The sequence below is a fragment of the Poecilia reticulata genome, linkage group LG12, assembly GCF_000633615.1.
Source record: "Poecilia reticulata strain Guanapo linkage group LG12, Guppy_female_1.0+MT, whole genome shotgun sequence".
In the NCBI taxonomy this organism is placed as follows: Eukaryota; Metazoa; Chordata; class Actinopteri; order Cyprinodontiformes; family Poeciliidae; genus Poecilia; species Poecilia reticulata.
In genome coordinates this window covers 3756498-3779333 of record NC_024342.1, presented here as the reverse complement: position 1 = coordinate 3779333, position 22836 = coordinate 3756498, and the positions used below count along the sequence as shown (strand labels likewise).

Genomic DNA, 22836 nt, shown 5'->3' with positions numbered 1-22836 from the left:
TTCTCATATGCAATAACTGGTGAATGTTTTATGAATGATGGCTGTTGTATTCTATTTTAAGTAAGACTGTTATCATGTGTGGTTTATTTTGCAAACCTTTTGACCCAATCAGTCCTTATACTCATCCTGTTTTTATTTTTCCTTCATATTGGTGATTTCACCTTTGTTAACTGAAGCCATGTAGATTCTTTTTTTTATTTACACTCATATGTCCCGTTTCCAAATCATTTTTTTTTGTAAAATTCGATTTTTCGCCAAAAGGGGAAAAAAAAGACTACTACATGTCTCCATGTGACCTGAACTCCCCTGTGCCCTCCAGGTGAGAGAGATGCTGAGGATGAGGGACTCCAACGGCGCTCGCATGTTGACGCTGATCACAGAGCAGTTCATGGGTGACCCCCGACTGGCGCTGTGGAGGCAGCAGGGGACCACCATGACTGACAAGTACAGGCAGCTGTGGGACGAGCTAGGTACGGCGATGAGATGCGGCCGCACCCGGGCACTGACGCCGGATGGCAGCTGCTGTAAAACATTCCCGCTGCTCGGCGTCGCTAATCGATTCGATAAGACCAATCAATGCGCATTTTGGTGCATTTGATGAAGCTTGTTAATTTGTTTTACTGCGAAATTGGAAAAACTTTCTGTCGTAGCATCCATTTGTAACAAGATGCTTTGTGCGGGATGTAGACATAAAGTGGTGTGAGGTATTCCAGTACGCGCAGCGATCCTCTGCAGTGACACGATGATGCATTAATGGGACGAGGCGGGTCAGACCCATGCTTTCTTTATCTGATGGGGTTTTAAGCCGAACTTATTTTAACTTTGAACAGCAGCTGATTTGGCTTCATATGAACCATTTTACTCCCACAAAACATTTCTCTTTAGCAGAAGGTTTTATCTGAAACTTGCAGCAGAGACACGACGGAGTACTGGGGCTGGGCTAGGAAAACGTTTTATTTTAATAACGAGAATAAGGTCATAATATTATGAAGAAAAAAGTTATACAACAGTAAAACCTCAATGATTCAATAATAAAGTTGTAATGAGACAAATAGTTGTACAACATTACGAGAATAATAGAGTATTGCTTAATTTATTTTTGTTTTTCTGGTAGTAGCTCTCATAAAATTACTGCTTCATTCTCCTGATATTACAACTATATTCTGGACTCTTTATGACTTTATTCTCGTATCATCACATCTTTGTTTTCAAAAATGTTCAAAAAAACTTTTCTAGAAATGTCAAATGACAAAATTTCAACAAATTTTCTCGCAAATGTTTTACTTTTCAAGCTCATAAATTTACATGATTTTTTTTTCTAGAAAATTTTGAGAGTTTTGGAAGAAATTTACTATTTTTAAAAAATGCTATAATATATATATTTTTAATTACATTAGCCCTAATACGCCGTCATTTTCATCTCATATCTGCATTATATTAACTTAAGAATCAACGTCACTCTGACATCGACACAGTAATAACAATTCCTTTTGCTTTTATACATCACAATCTTTGCTTTTCATTCGGGTTTCCACTGATCCGTCGTTGTATTTTTGCCGACTCTCCTTCAGCAGTTTGCATCTCGGAGCAGAGTGTGTGATCTCGGGTCGTGTGTGTGTGTGTGTGCAGGCGCCCTGTGGATGTGCATTGTCCTGAACCCGCACTGTAAGCCCGAGCAGAAGTCTGCATGGCTCCGGCAACTCCGCAGGTGGAACGGCGTGGACGTGTGTCCCTTGGAGGATGGTAACCATGGCAGCGAGCTGATCAATCTGACCAACGCTCTGCCCCAGGGGCCTCTTGGCAATCCAGGTGAGAGGAGCGCGGCCCTTCCTCTGTTTTATCCTTTCTCTCTCTCCTCATCAGACCGCTCCGCTCCCTTCGTTCTGCTGCCGTAGTAACGCCATTGAGCCCTTTCCTCCACCTCTCTTTTAATCAAGTCTCCATGCTTCAGTCTCAGAGCCTGTGAGCCTTATTACCCTTTCAGCGTGGCTAATAGTATGAGCCTAATAACACAGTGGAGGTCCTGCAGCTTTTTCTTATTTCACTCGCTTTCACTGCATCAGAGAAATTCCCTTTTTCCCAGGTAGCAAAATAATGTTTGCAAGAAGGAAAGAGGGATTTCTATTGCTGCTGATGTTTCTATCCAGACAGTCTCTGCAGCTCTGTGTCATTCTAACATCTTACTTGTGTTCCTATTAGTGTGTCTCCTTTTTACTTCTGATACAATATCAACCCGATACGATGTCAGCACGAATCATACATACTTTTATTGCTTATTTTGTAACATGGTTCGTACAGCTGCATAAAATACTTGAAAATATATTTCATTCAGCTGTTTTCAAGGTTTGGAAAGTGCTTGAAATTCAAACGGCATACTTTTGAAAATGAAGTGTGACGTAACGTTTAGAAAAAGTTTTCATATGCCTAATAAAAAGACATAGATTTTTTTCCTCACTGTCTGAAGTTAAATCAGATTACATTTTTCTTGTAAAGATTCAGATGGAATCACCAAAATTATTTCTGTTTGTTAAATGCAAGAAGACTTATTGAGAATGTTTTTTTTCTGATTGTCTTTGCATATTTTGTTTAAGCATTTAATTTGAGCAGGAAGGTCATTTACCTTAACATGATTAGTTTGGATTGTTTCAGTGAGATGAATATTTAATATTTGTAATTATTCATCATTCTATATTTTATACACTAAGCAGCATTATTGAAACTGCTGGATTTTTTTAAATTAGTGATTTGTTCTTGAACCAGTCATTTCAAAACATAACCGATTCCCGATATCTGTTTAGCTTCTTCTAGCCCTTCATTTATCCTTGTTTTAGCAAATTAGCATCATTATTTACGCCGGTTCTTGTCTTGACACTTCCTGTGTTACTTGTGATATGAACAACGTGCTAACTTCCTGTCGCCACACGGTCGAGTTGTGACTAAAGTCCTTCGGGTTTGACGAAGCGTTCCAACTCTCCGTTCTGCAGACGCTCTGACGGGCCCTCACCGGACCGTCTTCACGCGCGCCATCGAGGCCTGTGACCTGCACTGGCAGGACCCCCACCTGCAGCACATCATCACCGAGGACCACTACAACAACTACTGTTACCACGACAACCTCAACGGCTCTCTCTTTGACTCCAGAGGGTGGCCCCTGTGGCACGGTGAGGTCAAAATCTTACCAAGTCTGCTCGGTCTAGTTCCAAACAAGACAAAACCAACTATAGATAAAGGAGCTTGTTTTATGGCAATAATTCCTTAATGTTGATGAAAAAACGCAAGTTTCACTGGCAGATTATTTCACTGGCAGATTATTTCACTGACAACATGGGAGAAATGTCTTGTTATAAAGTGAAATAATCTGCCAGTGGAACTAGAACTTTTCATTAATATTAAGGAATTATTTACCTAAAACAAGATTCTATATCTTGCTGAAATATTAAGATATTTGCATTAGATACTAGACAAAATTACTAGTGTTTTTGTAATACTTTTTTCTTTGTCAAAATAAAAATGTCTCCTCTCACTGTTTTTTTTTAAATTTTTTTTATCAGAACACGTTCCCACAGCGTGCGCCCGAGTGGACGCCCTGCGGTCACACGGTTACCCCAGAGAGGCGCTACGGCTGGCCATCGCCATCGTCAACACGCTGCGGCGGCAGCAGCAGAAGCAGCTGGAGCTTTTCCGCGGCCACAGAAAAGGTCAGTCTGTCTTCCTTTGCAAAGGGAGATTTTGTATCTTAGGTGACAAATTGACACAAGGTAAAAGTTGCCTAGCTGTTTGGAATACAAAGTTTATACCTAATTCTGATCTGGTACCTGGTAGTAACTCAGCTGTCCGTGTTCTCGTTCCCTCAGAGCTGCTCCACAGGGGCGTAACATCCGTCACCAACCTGGAGGGCTGGGTGGGCCACCCTCTGGACCCCATCGGCACTCTGTTCGCCACCCTCCTGGAGACGGGACGGGGGAGCGACGACGGGGCCACCGCCGACTTCCCAGGTAGACGCTCACAGATTAACAGCAACTGCGATTCGACTAAGCACAAATTGAAATTCCGAAAACAAATTTGCTCAGCGGAAACGCGGCAATTGTGGAAAGAAAATCACTCACGTTCTTCTATAAAATGTTTTTTGCGCTAGGGTGAGGTGTTTTTTTTGTTTTTTTTCCAGCAGTATCAAAATAGATGGATTTTGATGAAAATTAGATGACAGGAAGTAGGAGGAAGACAGTTTGTGTTTGTTTTTTTCCAGACAATCTGCAGCTCACAAATTGCACAATTCATAAAAAGTTGTGCGCTGAATCCATCACTCTTCTGTAAAATTGCCATCTACAATTTCCCCAAAACCCTCCAAGTAGTCAAGTAGTTAGATGTTTACATTCACACTCTTATTTTGAAGTGAGTGAAGACTGTTTACGCAGCTGTTTTTATTTTCTCTCCTCCCTTTTTTTTTTCACCAATAGCTTTATATCAAGCAAGAAATGAGAACAAAATAAAACACTGACAGTAGATGAAATAATATAAATTCAAACACAGCGTCTAAGGGTATGATAGAAAATGTAAATTATGTTAAAATAAAATGGTGCATGAGTGCTGTAGTTTGCCAGAGGCAGATATAATTTTAAATTGAAGGTAGCAGGTTAGCACTAGCTTCAGCTAATCCCCATGTTGGTGTAGCGGTTTAGCATTAGAGGAATGTTTATGATTTGTGCTTTAGGGTTCGTTCAGCTAACTTTTTACTTGGCGTTGCCCACCACCAGGGCTTAAAGAGGTCCGTCCGCCTCAACCAAACTAGTCTCCGGGCTTAAAGAGCTCCGTCTACAAAGATGTCTGCCAATCAGAATTCTAGCTCCCGCGTTCTTGACCAATGACTGTAAAATGGTTTGTAGAAAAGAAGCACATGCGCAACAGAAAAGAAACTAAAGTGGACATAGCAATAAACGAAGAGAGGATAATACTAATCAAATGAAACTAAATGGAAATGAATGAAGAACAAAATGCAAGAATAAACTAAGAAACTAAAGTAAATACAGAGGAATAAACTGGTATGGCAAGACCTTTCAAGCAATAATTAATACAGAGGACTATATGGCAAGAATAAACAGACACTATTTCCACATAAAAGGTAAAATAATATTGTTGAAGTGCCATGGGTTTGTTGAGACCACATCTAATACTGAGAATAAATATATCTTACAGACCATAACAGTAAAGAACTTATCACTTATTTATGTTTTTAATTAGATTAGATATATTTATTTCTTCAATATTATTTTTCATGTCAGTGTTAATGTCATGAGGCTGATGACTCCATGACTCTTTCAATTTCACTCATTAGGATTTGATTAAGAACCAGATTTGTTCTTTGTAATTTCTGTCCAGTAAAACTATTAATCTATAATCAATAGGTCTATATAAAGATATAATCCATGTTTCTGTCTCATATTTGTATGGCATTAAAAGGACCTGGAACTTTTGTTTTTCCACTGAAAGCTCTGGTTTGCACAATAAATGCCATGTGGGTGAAGTTTTATGGATGATACTCTGATGTCCCATTCTCCTGAAGGCAGCACAGAGCTGCACCACCAGAAAATGACAAACACTGAAAAGAAGAAGAGTTATGATTAATGTAGTTACAGTTCTATCCATGTTTTAATGTTGCAGAGCTCAGTTGTTTGCAAATAGATCAAAGTTTAAACTGGCATGTTGTACATCTTTTATTTGGTCATTTTGTGGAATATTTAACAACTAGAAAATGACACAGAATAAGAATATTTTTTCCACTGATTGGCTGCTGTCAGGCCTACCGATTTTAAGTTGAAAGTTTATTACATTTTTTGTAGACACCTGTGGAAATAATTTCTATTCACATGGCTTTTTTGTTCTCTGGGAAATTATCTTGATGATAAATACAGAAACAAGCATAAAAATCAAAACATCTACAATGGTGATAGTAATATTAATAATAAAATAATAGTCAGTGCAAAGTAGCCTGCAAATTCTTTGGTGGGGGCGGTGAGGGACCTGGATAAATGCTGGAGGGGCGCTGGCCCAAAAAAGGTTGAGAAACTGATCTAGTTGGTAATGTTGCATGTTCTAAAACCTTTAGAGCACAGACATTTTACATTTTGTTTTGAGTTGAAATGTACTGAAGTCTTATTTAAGTTTGAGTGTTTAGTTTGTTAATTGTATTGTTAGAAGCCATTGTTTGCACTATTCAAAGACACTTTTTATTAAACTGTGGCAATAGCAACGGTATAGTTCATTTCTATAACTATAAGTTTCAGGTTCAGGATTTTTTTTTACTTTAAGCCCTGCACCACTGTTGGTACTTAAAAACAAATACAAGATCACAAAAAAGTTAGCCTCTTTAGAAACAATACCAGAAATCGTGGCCTCCACCTCCACCGCCTCCTGTGGTAACGACGTTTCCATTTGTCGGACTCGAGCCGTTAGACGCACCCAGATGTTTTCCTTTACTGCAGATGGAGCCGTCCTCAAACGCACCATCACGCTGCAGCGGTTGCGTCGTTCCCATCAGACCTGCAGGGCCTTGGGTCGTAATCAGCAGAGATGACACAGACGTGCTGATTGGCCTGCAGTCGTCCTCCGATACCGGCTCATGAATAAGAGATGCGGCAGGAAAAACACTCCAATTAAAACGCATTAATTATGCAGGCAGACGAATTTCAACATGCCACAGCCAGACAGGACGTCACAGCAGCCCTCCGCTCACGTCTCTGGTATAAAGTACGATTAATTCACAAAGCGCCCCCTGCACTCAAGACCCCTTGAAAAATTAGGCAGTTTAGAGTTTGTTGATCTGAGCTTTAAGATGCTGTTTTAGGAGAAAAATCTCAAACTTTATAAAATATTTCTCCATTTCAGAGAGGGCTTTCATGTTTTCCAAGTCAATCAAGACTCCACAGGCTTTCAACACTTGAATTCAGGTCGTTTGGACAGACTGTCACATTGATCATCTGAGGTCTTCAACCTTAGAGATTGTACTTTAGCTTTTTCACTGAAGATTGTTAGTTTATTTTATCTATTTAACTTTTATTTCTACAAGTTGTCTCATCAAGATCCAGGATCTCATTTACAAAATAAGAGCTGTTGAAGGAGTTTTATTTCCTCGCTCATTTCACTTCCTTACATTAAAGCTCCTACCCATGTATTTCAGAACAGGATATTTTCATTTATTTTTGTAGATTCTGATAATTATGGCTTACAGCCAAATATTATATTCCCGTTAAGCTCGGCCTAAAAGACCAATAAAAATGAAACTTTACTTAATGAACGACATAATCATGTGCTGACTGGACATCCTGGGGCCCACAAAAGGTTATTGATTATGAAAGCTGGCTGTTCAGGGGCCTTTATGAAAGAATTGCCATGGGAAGTTGAGCGAGAGAAAAAAAATTGTGGTAAATTTCCGTAAAAGAAACCTCAGAAATTTTGAGATTAATCAGACATTTTCTATAGAAAATTTGACTTTTGAAACTCAGGAATTTCTGAGTTTTTTATTTGGAAAATTTCTGAGATTAATTCCCCAATTTAAAAAAAAAAGTTTTGCCAGAAATTTACAAAAAAATATTTTATTTTCTACCTGCTGTGGCCCTAATATGGCATCGTAAAAGTAATTTCCTATAAGGTTTTTTGTTGTTGTTTTTTTTTTTTTGAAAAGTCAGAAACAATTCATCAAGCTACTGAGATAATTGGATTTTTTAAACACTTTGTTGACTAAATTATGCAGATTTTTCTTTTTTTATAATTTTCTTTGTAATGAATCATTGAGTAGATGGTTAAAATAGTTTGAAATAAAACCTGCAACACAACGAAGAGTCAGCTGCCTCCGAATAGTTTCGGTCTCTCTGTGCCAACGTAGCTGTGGAGGTTTTCAATTAAAGCCGTTGTTTTTATCGGTGTAAGTGTGTGTGAGAGAGTGTGTTTTCTTCAGGGAGCGTGGGTTCTCCTGGGACTAACGGTGAGGTCTGCCTAGACATCATTAAAGCTCTAAAACGCATGATCACTGCTCCCAGGAGGAGACACACAGCACAGGGAGAAAAGGAATCAATAGGTTTATCAATACGCGGCTCAGTTCACACCCCAGAGGGGACGTTTACTTTTCGCTGAGTCATCGTCCCTTCTCCCCCCGACCCCACCAGGCTCCCTGGGCCCTGGCAGGAGGCCGGAGAACCCCGTTTACACGCTGCCGCCGCTGCCTCTCCTGGAGGAAGGCGAGACGTTCGCGGCGCTGGCTGTGGAGACGGCGCTGATGGGTCTGGGCCAGCAGAGGGCGATGCCGGACGGCCTCTACGCCCAGGAGAAGGTGTGTCGCAACGAAGAGCAGCTATTGGCTAAGCTCCAGGAAGTGGACCTGGACGAGGCGCTGGTGAAGATCCTCCGGAAGCAGGCCGCGCTTCTGCTGGAGGGTGAGTGAAGCAGCAGGGTTTCATTTATCTTTAGACATCTCTCAAATTTTTACGTTTTGAATTTCGTGTGGCCAAACATCTGCAATTCAAGAATGACGCGAGTTTGACTTGTGTGTATATAGAGAGAGACTTTCTTTGTAATCGGGGTAAAGTTATTATTTTCGGACAATGGAAAATGTGAAGTACAACACAAGGTATTCATCTCCTTATAACCAAGCTTTTATAATAAGTACAACGTCGTTTATCCAGAGATTTTTGCTGAAAAGCCAATTTTGCTGCACCGAAATCAGGTTTTATTTCATATATTAAACTTGGCTAAATATTAGCAATCCTTTTGAAAAATAGTGACCCCAAATCCTGTTATACAGAAAATGAATTTGCTAAATCAAGTCCAAAAAATGTCTTTCTTTTGACATAGCAAACGTGCAAATGTCTTCTGGGGCCTCATGCATAAAAGACTGTGCAGTTTTCACACTAAAACTTGGCGTACAGAAAATTTTAGAAAAGTGCGGCGCACAAAAAAAACTCAGATGCATAAAGCCGTGTGCACGCACGTGGCTGCGCACCTTTCCTTTATAAATCCCAATTTGCGGGAAATAGAGCGTAGCTGCTGGTCCGTCCTGTCGCCACCCACAAATACACATGTAAATTAGAATGAATAACCGGAAGTCTGCCACGCGCAAAGCAGTAACGTCCTTGTTTGAAGCAGTATAAGTATTTATAATAAAAATTATATATTTTATTTAAAAGGGGCTTTGAGGGCACAAGGTCACCTCACAAAAACAAAAATACATTTTAAAGAAAAAAAATCCAAATTAAGATCGTGCAAGTGCCTCTTTGAACAGCAGGGATTGAAAAACAGACAGAGAGTCAGAGGGTCCTTTGAGTGGGGAATGTGGATGTGAGTTGTGCATTTACAGAATAGAGATGCTTTATGTCCATAAGGCGCATTCACAAAGCGGGCGGCTCGACTGAAGGATGGCTGCAGCTGGACCGGTACTGCACGGCTCCTTCTTTAAGTTCTGCTCAGAGATCCAGGATGATCAGTCTGAGCAATCTAAAAGCTAATAAACCATTATCAACATTTTCCAGCAGATCAATATGATCTCTGATCAATCGCTCCCTCTGAGTCCTTCCATTGGTGATGTTCTCCATCAGAGCCAAAGAGCTCCAGACTTACTCGGCTCACCTTTGCGCAGCTACTGATATAGCTGCGCAAAGGTGATCAAGGTTCCATACACACCTTGATCACCCTTAAAGTCATAAAAAGTGCGTATAAAACGCTGTCACGTTTCTGCTATGCAAAGCTAACCTCGGTCTTACTGTACTGCGCACACACGTTAACATGCTACCAACCTTCGCTAACATGTTGTTTGGTCTGTATTCTGCTAATCTGTTTGTGTCTAAACACTGTGTTCTGTCTGTGTACCTTAGCATGAACTCAGTGCTCCCTTCGTTCCTTTATTTACACTCTCTGGTGTTTGCGATGCTAATTTACACATGTCTGTATCATTTGCTCTGCCAGGGCCGGCTGCTGACGTCGTGTACATATCTGGGTGTGTGTGTGTGTGTGTGTGTGTGTGTGTGTGTGTGTGTGNGTGTGTGTGTGTGTGTGTGTGTGTGTGTGTGTGTGTGTGTGTGTGTGTGTGTGTGTGTGCACAGCAATGGCTAAAAAAAGCTCGCGGCTCGTCACGGTTCAAGCCTCCTTTGCTCTCAGTCCCACTAATGATAGAGGCGGTCGGCATCTCACATGAGGCTCGGTTATCCCCATTTGGTTGTGATTACGAAGGAGACGCCCACAGGAAGTGGCTGCTCGTACATTACCGAGGGAAGACTGAAGACAGAATGCATTTGGCTTACTTTTAGACAATGGCTGGTAAAGGAAGCGTCCCGTGATGTTCTGTTTTTATTCTCTCACACAAAACCCACTAACAAGTATGGTGTGTTGACCCCAGGCTTGACCTTTCTTCTTGTTGTTCCACAGCCCAAAAGCAGGTGAAGATTCACGACATAATGGACTTTGCCTCATTATGAACTTTATACTTGATACTGCTTGTAATGATGCCCGCAAACAATGATGGTGGAAAAGACAGTTTTGGGGTTTTATGCATCAGGACAAGCTTCAATTCAAAAATACTTTATTGATCCCAAGGGGAAATTAAAATGCAAATAACTAAACCAAAATACTTGGTAAGATTTTTTTTTCTGTGGTGTGAAATGTTTAAAATTAAACTTTGGCATCAAATTTGATGTTTATGGACAGTTTGCAGAGAATGGAGAGTTTCTCCTGTCTGAGTAACATCGACTGTAATTGAAGATTTTCTGCTGTGTCAGCAAAAAAGACCAGGCAGGAGAGTAAGAGTGACATAAAATAAATCACTAAATCATAAATTAGCAGCAGCTAATTGTAGCAACCACACTGCAAAAACACAAAATTTTACCAAGTATTTTTTTTTGTTTGGATTCTAGTCCAAAGATCTTATTGAACTTGAAATAAAACCAAAATAATTTACAAGTCACTTTTCAGCAACATATAGGATCTTGTTATAAGTCAATAATTCCTTAATATTGATTTTTTTTTTAAAAGTATTATCTATAAGTAAAATAATCTGCCAGTGGAACTAGTGCTTTTTTAGTACTTGTTAAGATTTTGTGTTTTTGCAGTGAGCTATTTAACTCTTTCAATTTCAATATTTAACAATTTCTGAAAACTACAACTTCCTGTTCCTTAAGAAAACATGTTCTTAAAGAGACAGTCTGTAATGTTCATAGAAATAAGAAACTAACCTACTGCTGCTTTTGACCTGTTTATTGACTGTATTTTCATATCTTTGAGCACCAATGTGTACCTATCTGCATGAACAGATGTCAAATATCACGTCTCAGAGTCAGGACATACTCTGATGTTCGTCCGAGACGTCGTCACCTGATCCGCAGCAAAATCTTCTGCTGACATCGTCGGCACGCTAAGCGTCCCGTCGGCAGCTCCTGTATGCTCCGGGCTGTGACCGTTCCTCCCTCTGACTGTATCCTCTCTTCCAGCTGGTCCTTACAGCGGTCTGGGGGAAGTCCTCTACAGAGAGAGCGTCCCCATGCACACGTTTGCCAAGTATCTCTTCACCTCCCTGCTACCTCACGATGCCGAGCTGGCTTACAGCATTGCACTGAGGGCCATGAGGTGAGCCGTACGCCGGCTAGCTGCTAACAGTCTGAACAGAGAACATGTGTGTTGCTTCTTTTCTTTATGACTCTTAGAGAAATAAAATGAGGCTTAGACAAGCAGTCAGAGGTAATTATTATTTATATATCTGTTGTTGTCATTTGCAGACACAGTTACAGAAGCAGACAGCAAAAAAATTTGGTTGCCTGTTTCAGATTTTTTTAGAGGTTTAATTGTATCATTGTAGCACAACAGCAAACAGCTGACTGATGTGACTTATAGTCTGGAAAATACGGTAACTCAGTTTGTGTCATTGTCGAACAGCTCATTAGAATAAATTAATATCATTGGGTTATTCATCACCATTTTGTTTGGGATAATAATAATGACATTCTACTATAACAGTGAAGTGATTTACACATTTTCCTACATTTACAGAACAAATTCAGGGGAATAAAATGGTAGAAACCACTCAGATAATTATCTTTATCCCCACTTAATTGTAACCCATCGTTAACTTTCCAAGTCTGCGTCTCCACTTGAACTCCATAATCCAAAATTCGGACTTCCTAAAGTCAAGTGGAACTTTCTAAAAGCCATGAGTGATGTTGCCTGTACTGCCCCCTGCCTACAGCTCTGCCACTCCTTGTTCCAGCTGACGGTCAAACGTTCATCCCTCGTAGGAGTAATGACGAATGATCATTCAGGGATTATCTGAGGTCAGAATTATTTGAGGACCTTGATGATGACTTCAAGACGAATGTCAAGAATTTCATTGTTTTCCTGCAACAAAAAAAATTGTTGGCACTCAAAAAAATGACAAAAGGACAAAAACCAGATGTGAGTGTTGGGTAAATGCATAGTTATAAAACAAATGGTAGAACACAGGGTGATGATTATTTCCTATTTCTATCACAAAGTTAAATTCAGAGATCCCAGTTTATGTTTGGAGGAGGAGGAGAATGTGTTAGTGATCCGTCGATATTGAAAACATTACTAGATGGGGTATCAGTGACGATGAGCCACAAGGACAGATCTATTCAGTCTAATTCTATGCTACAAGCTCTGAGCTACGTCAAGCTTTATTGTTTATTTAACATTATATTTGCACTTTCACTTAGTAAATTGTACTTTCTGACCCATTTGAAAGGTTTATTGCAGTTTATTTTTTACATGTTTGGCCAATTGTTTTTGTTCTACTCCTGATTGACCTGAGTGAAGAAATTAAAGATGTTTTTACATGTTTGATCAAGATTGTGAAGGTATTGGTGTATTTAAGTTGCTGTACTGGTGCAGAGTTATTAATGCATTTGTAATTCAGTGTATTTATTATGTATGTGTTTAAAAAAAAAAAGAGAAAAGATTTTAAGTCAGTTCTGTTTTTCTGTATTGGATCGGTATCAGCCGATATCGGACCTCAGATATCTGCATCGATATCAGAAGAGGAAAAAAGGAATCGGTCCCTAGAATGTGGTTGAAGTGCAACATGCAGATGGACATTTGACCAAAATATTAATGTTTCGGTTTTGGGGAAATTCTCTCTACATTCAACCATTCTCCCCCCCCCCCAGCTCTGGTTTTTAAGAGTTATTGTCATTAATTGTTACTTTGTGACTCCAACCTGCTTGAATTGCATCACTAACAGCCCAAATTGACGATGAGTGCATGTACAGCTGTGACATGAAGGCGGCGTCCCGCTGTGACTCGGCCCCCTACTCCCCAGGTCTCCTCTGCTCCGACGCTGCGGCTGATTTAGAAGCTGGCTGAGACTTTGTTTAATGACAAAACCTTTTGCCGGAATATTCACTGAATAATTAAACACTGCAGAGAGGCACTTTTACAAAAGCGTGTGAATAATAAATAAATGCCATTGGTGTTCTCCCTGACCACTTCTCTGGCCTATATTAAACTGCACTGATGCTTTGTTTCTCTGTAATGAAAAAAAAGCCAAATAATTGAACTCCAGCAGCTTCAGCTGTGATTTGGGCTGCAGAAAAATTTTATTGTTCTTTTTAAACCCATCTGATTTTCGGAGCTCGCAGTCTGAAGCTCAGACCTAAGCTCAGGTGTGCAGGTGCACAAAGAAAAGCTGTCGATTGATCTTCTGAAGGGAACATTACACTCTGATAACGTCTTTACATTCATAAAATGCTGCCGCCAGTGGAGAAATTGTGTTTTGATCTAAGGAAGAACTAAAGCAAACGTTTTCCTTTTCTCTCAGGTTGCCGGTCCTCGAGTCCACGCCCCCTTCTACTGACTTGTCTCGGCCTCAGCACATAGTGTCAGTGGTGCCCAATCGCTACCCTCGCTGGTTCACCCTGAGCCACATAGAGAGCCAGCAGTGTGAGCTGGCCTCCACCATGCTCACAGCTGCTAAAGGTACGCACAGACACCAAAACACCAAAACCTCCATTTCTCTACGGTTTAGACGAGTGGTGGCCACCGCTAACTAAAAAGATAGCTGTGCTAAGTGTAGAGCTAAACACTAAAGCACTATACCAATATGGTGTTTGGTGAATGCTAAAGTGCTAATAACAAGCAGTAGTTGTGCTAACGCTAAAGCGCTACACTAACGCGGTACTTGGCGGAAGCTAAAGCACTAATCATAAACATTAGTTCTGCTAACAGTAAAATTATACAGCAACATTGTACTTGGCAGAAGCTAATGTGCTAAAGCACTAATAATAAACATTGGTTTCACTAAAGCGATACACCAACACAGTACTTAGTGGAAGCTAGTGCGGTAAAGTGCTAATCAAACATTAGTTCCACTAACTCTAAAGCGTTACACAAGGGCTAAGAGATAAAACTGAAGAGAATTCAAAACAGGGTTGGCCTTGAACATCTCGCAGAACTCTGTTCGGTCCACTATGGCCATCCCAAAATTGCTCTTTAATTTAGAAATGTCTTTTTTTCCCAGCTCTAACTAATTAGCTTTAGCTGAATCAAAGGCAAAAAAATGGCTCTTAGGTTTATAAAGGTTTGTGTTTGAACAGTCCAGTAAAAGTGCAGACTTAAATCCAACTGAGAGTCTTTGATAGTTGATGTTCACAGACGCTCTCCATCCAATCTGACTAAACTTGGGCTGATTTGTAAAGAAGAAAAGTGCAAATACTTCAGTTTATGGATCTTCATAGGTGTTAGAGACGAGCGCCAAGAGACCCGCAGCTGTAATCACGTATCATTATGTTTCCACTTTACTGCTTTGTCACACAAAGTCACGATAAAACACACTTAACAGGATGTCCACCTTATGACTCTCCTCCAGAATGAGCCCCCTCACCTTCCTCATGCTGTGAACTTTGTGACTTAAACAGTGAAAATACTGCATTGCTTTTAGCTGCTCCTCAACAACGACCTCTACGTTATTAGTCAGCGGAAAGTTTTGGGTGCAAAGATTAAACGTTGCCGTTCCGCGACTCAACTCTCCGCACCACAGTGACAGGAAAACCAGACATCTGTGTCAGAGCATGGGTGTGAAGATGCTAAGTAAAATGCAGCGAGAGGTTGTGAAAGTAGGGGAACAAAAGACAGAAAGTGAATGCTATTTCAGAAAGAAGGTTTGGCAACTTGGATGTAACACACCCACCATGTTCCTGTTCGCCATGCTGTGTTGTTCAGGTGACGCCTGCAAGCTCCACACAGTGTTAGAGTCCATCCAGAAGAACATCCACTCTTCCTCTCACATCTTTAAGCTGGCTCAGGACGCCTTCAAGATCGCCACGCTGATGGACAGCCTACCAGACCTTACGCTGCTCAAGGTCTCCCTGGAGCTGGGCCTCCAGGTAAGCGGCGCGCACGCAGAGAAACGCGCGCGCGACCCTTCGCCGCGCCGACCCTCTACTGAACCTCTCGTGTCCCGCAGGTGATGAGGTTGACCCTATCCACGCTGAACTGGCGGCGAAGAGAGATGGTGCGCTGGCTCGTCACCTGCGCCACTGAAGTCGGTGAGTTTGGTTTCTGCCGCCAAAAGAAATCCTTAAAGGAGGAAGTCGGTGGCTGCGTTTCCATTGACCATGATTGCGCAATTTGATGTTTTGGAAATAAATTCACAAATAAAAAAAAAAAGTTCACTAAAAGGTTTTAGTACTAGGATAAGGGGTTTTTTCCTCTGTAATTGGTTAATTTTGTAAAACTGCAATGGAGCAGAGGACGAGTTACATGATCAACAGCCGGGCGTTGCCATTGGTACAAACCACAAAGACGATGACAGGAAGTAGCTAACGGACCATGGTGCGACTTATTGCGTGAACAAAGTCATGTATGACTTTAATCACGTTTCTTATTTAATGGATTATTTAATTGCAATTGCAAAATTGTGTTGTTTCTCCCAACAATAGTTGAATATCGTCAAATTTTGGGAATGCAGCTACAGATCATAAGGAATTAAGTTAGAAGGGAAGATTCGCGCTTCAATCGCTTTGATGTAATCAAAATGTGACATGTGAAACGTAAAACAAAAATGACAAAAAAGGAAAGTTTTTCATGACACTGTTTGTTAAATGAAAAGGACTAGAAAAGTGAGGAAAAGTCTAGTCAGCATGTTATAAGCGTGTTTATTGTTTTTGTTAAAATTATTCAACTTGCCACATAATTTCATATTTTTCAGACATTGGCAACTATATTTTAAATTGATAATATACTAGCTGAGAAACTTTAACCAAGGCTACACAACATTTGAATTCTTGATTGCCGTCTATAATTGAGTTAAATGTCTAATACCAAACTGTAAGGTGTAAGTTTGCCCTACTGTTTTGGCTTTTCACATGAGCCTTGCTGCTGCTGCTGTTTGATGGAAACCACTGGAACGAAAAGCTCAACAAGCCCGCTGTGCCCTCTGGCTGCTGACAGACGGGAAAAGCAAACATCTTGTTAGAAATAATTCAGGGTGTTCGTGTCCTCACATGCTTGGTGATGAGAGCTACTTTCAAGAACCGGCAGGCCGGACCCTGCGCCACATTACAAGCTGGGTTCAAGGGGGTTCTTGGCGAGGGCTGAGGAGTGACCAGCAGGGCGGTAATTACGGAACATTGTCGGCTGATTAAGTGGGTCTTTATGTTTGGAATTCCTTGAAGCAGGCAGGAAGTGGTGTCCGGAGGGAAGCCCTCCTCCCAGATGATTTCATGTGAATGTAAGGGGAGTGACAAGGAGTCCCTGTTTGGGCCGGTTCAATGGAAGCATTGAGAACATTCCAGTTGGGGATACAGAGTGGAGACATGTCAAAGGTCACAAAATTACAGACAGAAAATCAGATTACTAGAAGGTAAAAAAAAAAAAATCTTTCGGATACTGATTTAAAACCAACAAGGTTTTTGTTCATTCTCTATTTTTTGATGCTCATTAGACTTAGGCCTTTTTGGAATAATAAAGATTTCTTTATTTTGCTTCTTGGAATTTTTACAGAAATTTCTTTTCACTGTAAGATGCCTGTGTGAGTGCTTTGTTGTTGTTGAAGTTACTGCTTTGCATTGAAATTTGATTAGCATGTTGTTGTTTTTTCACTTGGAGCTCCCATTGGTTTGTTTTTGACCTCAGTTTAGTGCAATTGCCTTTTAGGAAACCAACAACATAATCTACAAATTCTACTTTTCTAAAGTTTATTATATGCCTTCTTCCAATAATGAAAACTGAGCACTGTTAACGTTTTAGATCTAAGTGGATTTTGAGCAAGAAACATAAAACCAGAGACTGCTTTGGATATTTTTGCGATTGTCAAAACACAAGATTATACTGTATGATTTTGCTGACTGTGAGTCAGTATCCAAAACAGAATATAATAAAATACAACCTTTTTTAATTGAGTCCAGTAAGCTGGATCACTATCCAGAGGTCGGTCAGCCAAAGCTGGGTCCCTTTATGAAACGTGCATGTACCTGGAGAAAAGCAAACCATGAATGTGGTGGACATACAAACCTTCACACAGAAAGGGCCTGGCTGAGATTTGAAACCAGGACAATTTATAAGTGAAGCAAAAGTACTATCTGCTGCTCCACCTCCTAGTCATTTATTCCCAGTTCATAAAAAAGACGTTGGAAAATTAATAAAGGGAAGGACCATAGATTACACCTTGTGGAACACCACAAAGGATGGTAAAAACACTTTATTTTGTCAAACTTTGCTCCATGACATTGTTGAATGCTAATGAATCTCAGGATGCATTCACACCAGCGCCATTTAGTCCACTTTAGTCAAATTTCAGCTCGTTAGCCTAAAAAGTCCCGTTCGTTTAGGAAGGTTTGAATGTGTAATCAAACTCTGATGTGGACCAAAAAAGCTATCTTTGGTCCACCTACAAACCTCGGTCTGCGCTTGGTTTAAGAGAATTCTGCTACGATTCAAATGCGTATGTGAATGTCCAATGGGGCGGAGACCGCTCCAAAGCAGGAAGCGGACTATAGTGCAGAGCATTCTGGGTAAAATACAACTAAAACAAATGTGCGTGTTAGAGAAATGGCTCGTGGTCAGACAGAGAATGCAGAGGATGACCTACAACTTCTAAAATCTGATGCCACTCCATTTCATGAGGAAGAAATTTGCCCTCAGTGTCTCGTTCAGAGATTTTTGTGTTGTTTTCCTCAGTGGCTGTTGGAGCATCACCACCACAGGCAAGTGTAAACACAAATGCAGTGTAAACACAAAACACAGCAGCTGAAAATGGTTCATTAGGGTCTAAAATTGTAACATTTGCTACGAGTCTACTGGACTATCAAGTGTGAAAGCTACCTGTTAGGTAAATCCCAATTCCAGTCAAAGCTTACGTTTCTCTTCCTCTGTTTCTAGGTGTGTTTGCTCTGGACAACATCATGCAGAACTGGTTCACACTCTTCACGCCGACAGAGGCGACCAGTGTGGTGGCCAGCACCATCATGTCCAACAGCACCATTGTCCGCCTGCATCTGGACTGCAACCAGCAGGAAAAACTGGCCAACTCCGCCCGCACCCTGGCGCTACAGTGCGCCATGAAGGACCCCCAAAACTGTGCCCTGTCCGCCCTGACGCTCTGCGAGAAGGATCACATTGCCTTCGAGACAGCCTACCAGATTGTACTGGATGCAGCCGCCACAGGAATGAACTACACCCAGCTGTTTACAATAGCACGGTACATGGAGCACCGTGGCTATCCCATGAGGGCGTACAAACTAGCAACGTTAGCCATGATGCACCTTAACCTCAGTTACAACCAGGACACGCACCCGGCCATCAACGACGTGCTCTGGGCATGCGCCCTTAGCCACTCGCTGGGGAAGAACGAGTTGGCGGCCGTCATCCCCTTGGTGGTGAAGAGCGTGAAGTGCGCCACCGTGTTGTCGGACATTTTGAGGCGGTGCACGCTGACGACGCCGGGCATGGTTGCACTGCACAGCCGCAGGAACTCTGGGAAACTGATGTCTTTGGACAAGGCTCCACTCAGGCAGCTGTTGGACGCCACCATTGGGGCCTATATCAACACAACGCACTCTCGGCTGACGCACATCAGCCCGCGCCACTACAGCGAGTTCATCGAGTTCCTCAGCAAGGCCAGGGAGACGTTTCTGATGGCGCACGACGGACACATCCAGTTCACGCAGTTCATAGACAACCTGAAACAGATCTACAAGGGCAAGAAGAAGCTAATGATGCTCGTACGAGAGAGGTTCGGTTGAATGACCGAATTTCGTCCTGGGAAAATTTTCATGGGATTCTTACTGCGGTGATTCAGGACTGATGGCTCTAGTATAAGGAACAAGGTCTTGAGGCCAAAAAAAAAACAAACTAGGATGTTAAAATAAAAAAAAACTAGGATGTTAAAATGTTCTGAGCACGAGACGAGACATTTTGGCATCGAAACAACCGAAAGTAATGAAGATAAAACAGGAATTTTCAATCAATAACAACCTTAAAGCAACACCAAGGGGCAGATGTATGAAACTGTGTGTTAATGGGTAGTAAAAATATTACCTTCCTCCTCCCAGGGTAGTTACAAAATAATAAATGACAGTATAGCTACTTTGTAGCAACTTTCGGAAGTGTTAAACTCATTAAAGGCAAAGTTTACCTGGCTAAGACTTAGACTATGAGTTTTCCTTTAGCGATCCACGATATATTGGCGATAACATTGGTATCGGCCCATGTTAGCAATTTTTTAACATATCGGTATTGGTCCGATAATTAAAAGTGGACCGATGTTAACTGATGATTATTTCCATCCTGTTTCTGTTTGTGTTTCTGGGAGGAGAGGAGGTTAGTCGTGTGGTATTTGCTTGGTCATGCGACAGTGATAATGATGCACCGCAGGATTATGGGTATTTAAGTGAAGCAGAGAAACAATGTAGGTGATGTGGCAACTTTAACACGGTGTCGAAAGTGGAGTAAAATATTTGTATTATATATAATTATTGTGCATCGCCCATGACGGCAGTATTAATATCAGATATCGGCTCAATTTTTTTTTTAAATCTGTGCATCCCTGTGATTCCCATTAATCTTTGTCAAAACACTGATGTCACTGGGATGAGCTAGCATGGTAGCATGAATGAAAATATTTAAACACCTTGCCGATACTGAAGGCATCTAACTTTTTTGCCGAGTTTTGCTCATTGAGGACGATGTGGTTTAAGAGAAATGCAAGGAATGAACATTTTTGTCAGGACGAATGTTATCTAGTTTGGTTTTGAGTGCACCCACTCGACACAAGAGAATCAGAATCCCAGTTTATAAACTGAGAATAATTTGTTCCAGTTTTGACTGGAGCTTTGTAAGAATAAAGCATCTCAGAGGAGTTTTCTCAATAGATAATTGGAAAAAATTATGCAAATTTAGCTTTGTATATTCCGGAATTGTCAACAAAATCATGAAAAATACCAGTCTGCCAACATGCTAATTGTGAAGCAATTTTTTTGGTTTAGTCCTTTAGCATTTTTGCTAACTTTGAAAAAGTTTAGTGCACTTAACTTTCCCTTAATATATTTTTCTGGTTCAGTTCTAAAGTGCCAATTTAATTGGCTGTCGTGTAAACTTTAAAGTTTTAAGTAAAGTTTAACATCTATGTTGAAGTTTTGGTTATTAACATTTACATTCATGCTCTTATTTTGAAACAAGTGAAGACTGTTTATACAGCAGGTCTGTTTCCTCTCCTGACAGGTGTTACTGACACCTGGTGTGTATCAACATGGTTGAATTTATCACTCAAGTGGATTAGCTTTGGCTTCTGCTAAATACAGTATAGTGGATTAGCAGCAGTGGAACTAATGTTTTAGGGTTAGCACAACTAACTTTTTAGCTAGCGGTGTCCACCACTGAAAATTACCAGCCAGCATCTCCCCGGTGTGATGAGCACATTTAGATGTAAAAACATCCAAATCAAAATTTGTGGATTACTCAACTTCAAGATTTGACTTAAAAGGCTTTGATTCGATGTTGGTGACAATTCAACCATATGAAAAGGTGTAGAGCAGGGGTGCTCAAAGTCGGTCCTTGAGGGCTGGCATTCTGCATGTTTTAGTTCTCTCCCTGGTTTAACACACCTGGATCCAATGATGGCTCGTTAGAAGGCCTAAGAGGAGCATGGACATGCTGAAAAGGTTGTCACTACCACCAGGAAGTGGTGGTAGTAGCCCAAAGTGGGCCCTCGAGGACCCACTTTGGGCATCCCTGGTGTACAGATAGCTTTAGTACACACAGCGTTTCTGCATCTGATCCCTGGTGAGGACGTGTAAGAAGCTTGAGTTTTTGAAGAAGTATCAGTAGTACCTGGATGTTCTGTTCTTTCCCTTTATGTGAAAGTGAGAGCTGCTGAAACGTCTGCCTTTGCACTCCTCTGACTCCCCTCATCTAACGGCCTCAAAGAGAAGTCGAACGGCTTTAAACCAAATGGTGTAACTCCATCTGAAATTACGAGTACCTCTTGTTTTAAAAAAACAAAATCCAGCTTTACTCCTTTACTTCCCCCCTCCATGAGGAAATAATGAGAAAATGCCGAATCGGAGTTCATTTTGCCGCCTTTTCCCCCCGGCTTCACGGCGTGTCCTACGTTCAGACTGCTCACGTGAACACATCGGTTGCCATGGTGTCGACGCTCGCTCGCTCGCTCACGCGGAAGCTGTCAAACTACATTCTCAGGGATTTCTCTCCAAAAGCAGACAGAAAAAGAGAACATACGCATTTTATGTGTCCTGTATATATGAAAGCTGATTATTGGAAGAAAAAATAATAATTTATGACAAAATATTCTATGTAAGGCACAATACTTGAAGCTGCATTACTTTGGATTTATTATTTCTTTTGCTTTGTTTTTTTTTTTTAAATGACAAGAGAGAGAAAAAAAGAGAAACATATCAGTGCGACTTGATGTCGGGCTCGCGTTGCGTCAGGATTTGCGACGCGCCGCCCGCTCCGCCGCGCAGATACGGACTGAGCTGCGGGAACGCGGGGCGGGAACAGTTCTCCCGAACACAGAGGCACATTGAGGATTTCTGAAGTCGGACAAAGAGAGGCCTGTGGAGGCAGAGCGGCCGCCGCTCGCCTCGGTCCACGCCTCTTCTTCTCTCACCTCGACTTTGTGCTGGACAGAAAGTTGCTCTCTGCGGTGGTTCTCGACCGCTTTCACTTCTGCGCCTCTTCTCACCTGAACAGCTTTTTTCCCCTTTCTCTCTAGTATTCCCCCCTCACAGGAACAGCCTTGTATCTCGCCTTGTCTTAATGCTTTAAACGAACCAAACGTGGAGTGGTCTGGCAGTACCAAACTGTGCTCCTCGGCCAACGGACTTGTGTTACAGACTGTGATTTGTAGCTGGACTGGCTCGGTGCTGTGTTGCTTTAAGAAGCTCATCTCATCTGTTTCCGGTGTCGTCTGTTTTGTAGCGTCTTCGTTTAGAAGCGAATGTTGTTCCCTTTTTTCTTTTTCTTTTTTTATTTATTACGTCAGGTAAATGATTGTACGACCATGTCAACATGCTCATGAATATGAAGATTTGATACACTGATCAATTTATTTATGTAACTAAATCACTGTTTTATAAACAACATTTTGTTCTGATTAAATTAGTTTTTTGAGAGGATTTTTGTGTTGTGTTAAATGATTATTTCTACTAGTTTAAGGCAAAGTGTAGGAAGACGACGTCACAAACACTCTGCATTCACTTGAAAAACGTATTCAGGACACCAACATTTGTGTCATTAAACCTCAATCGGGTGGTTTTTAGCAAAGATAATCTCTTTGTAGAACCATCTTTCACTGCGGTTGCAAATCTACTGTGGTTTTCCACATGTCCT

The 22836-nt window shown here is 41.1% G+C and overlaps 1 protein-coding gene across 1 annotated transcript in view; it reads left to right on the top strand.

Moving 5' to 3' along the window:
- LOC103473262 (zinc finger SWIM domain-containing protein 6-like) overlaps window positions 1-22622 on the top strand; it is a 54923-nt gene extending 32301 nt beyond the window's left edge. The window contains exons 4-14 of the mRNA XM_008423360.2: window positions 320-470; window positions 1630-1809; window positions 2985-3161; window positions 3552-3698; window positions 3855-3995; window positions 8160-8426; window positions 11469-11604; window positions 13808-13965; window positions 15208-15371; window positions 15452-15533; window positions 18367-22622. Coding sequence (XP_008421582.1) covers window positions 320-470; window positions 1630-1809; window positions 2985-3161; window positions 3552-3698; window positions 3855-3995; window positions 8160-8426; window positions 11469-11604; window positions 13808-13965; window positions 15208-15371; window positions 15452-15533; window positions 18367-19229 — 2466 coding nt within the window. The 3' untranslated portion in view covers window positions 19230-22622. The remainder of the gene's footprint in view (window positions 1-319; window positions 471-1629; window positions 1810-2984; window positions 3162-3551; window positions 3699-3854; window positions 3996-8159; window positions 8427-11468; window positions 11605-13807; window positions 13966-15207; window positions 15372-15451; window positions 15534-18366) is intronic.
- Window positions 22623-22836: the final 214 nt, after the last annotated feature.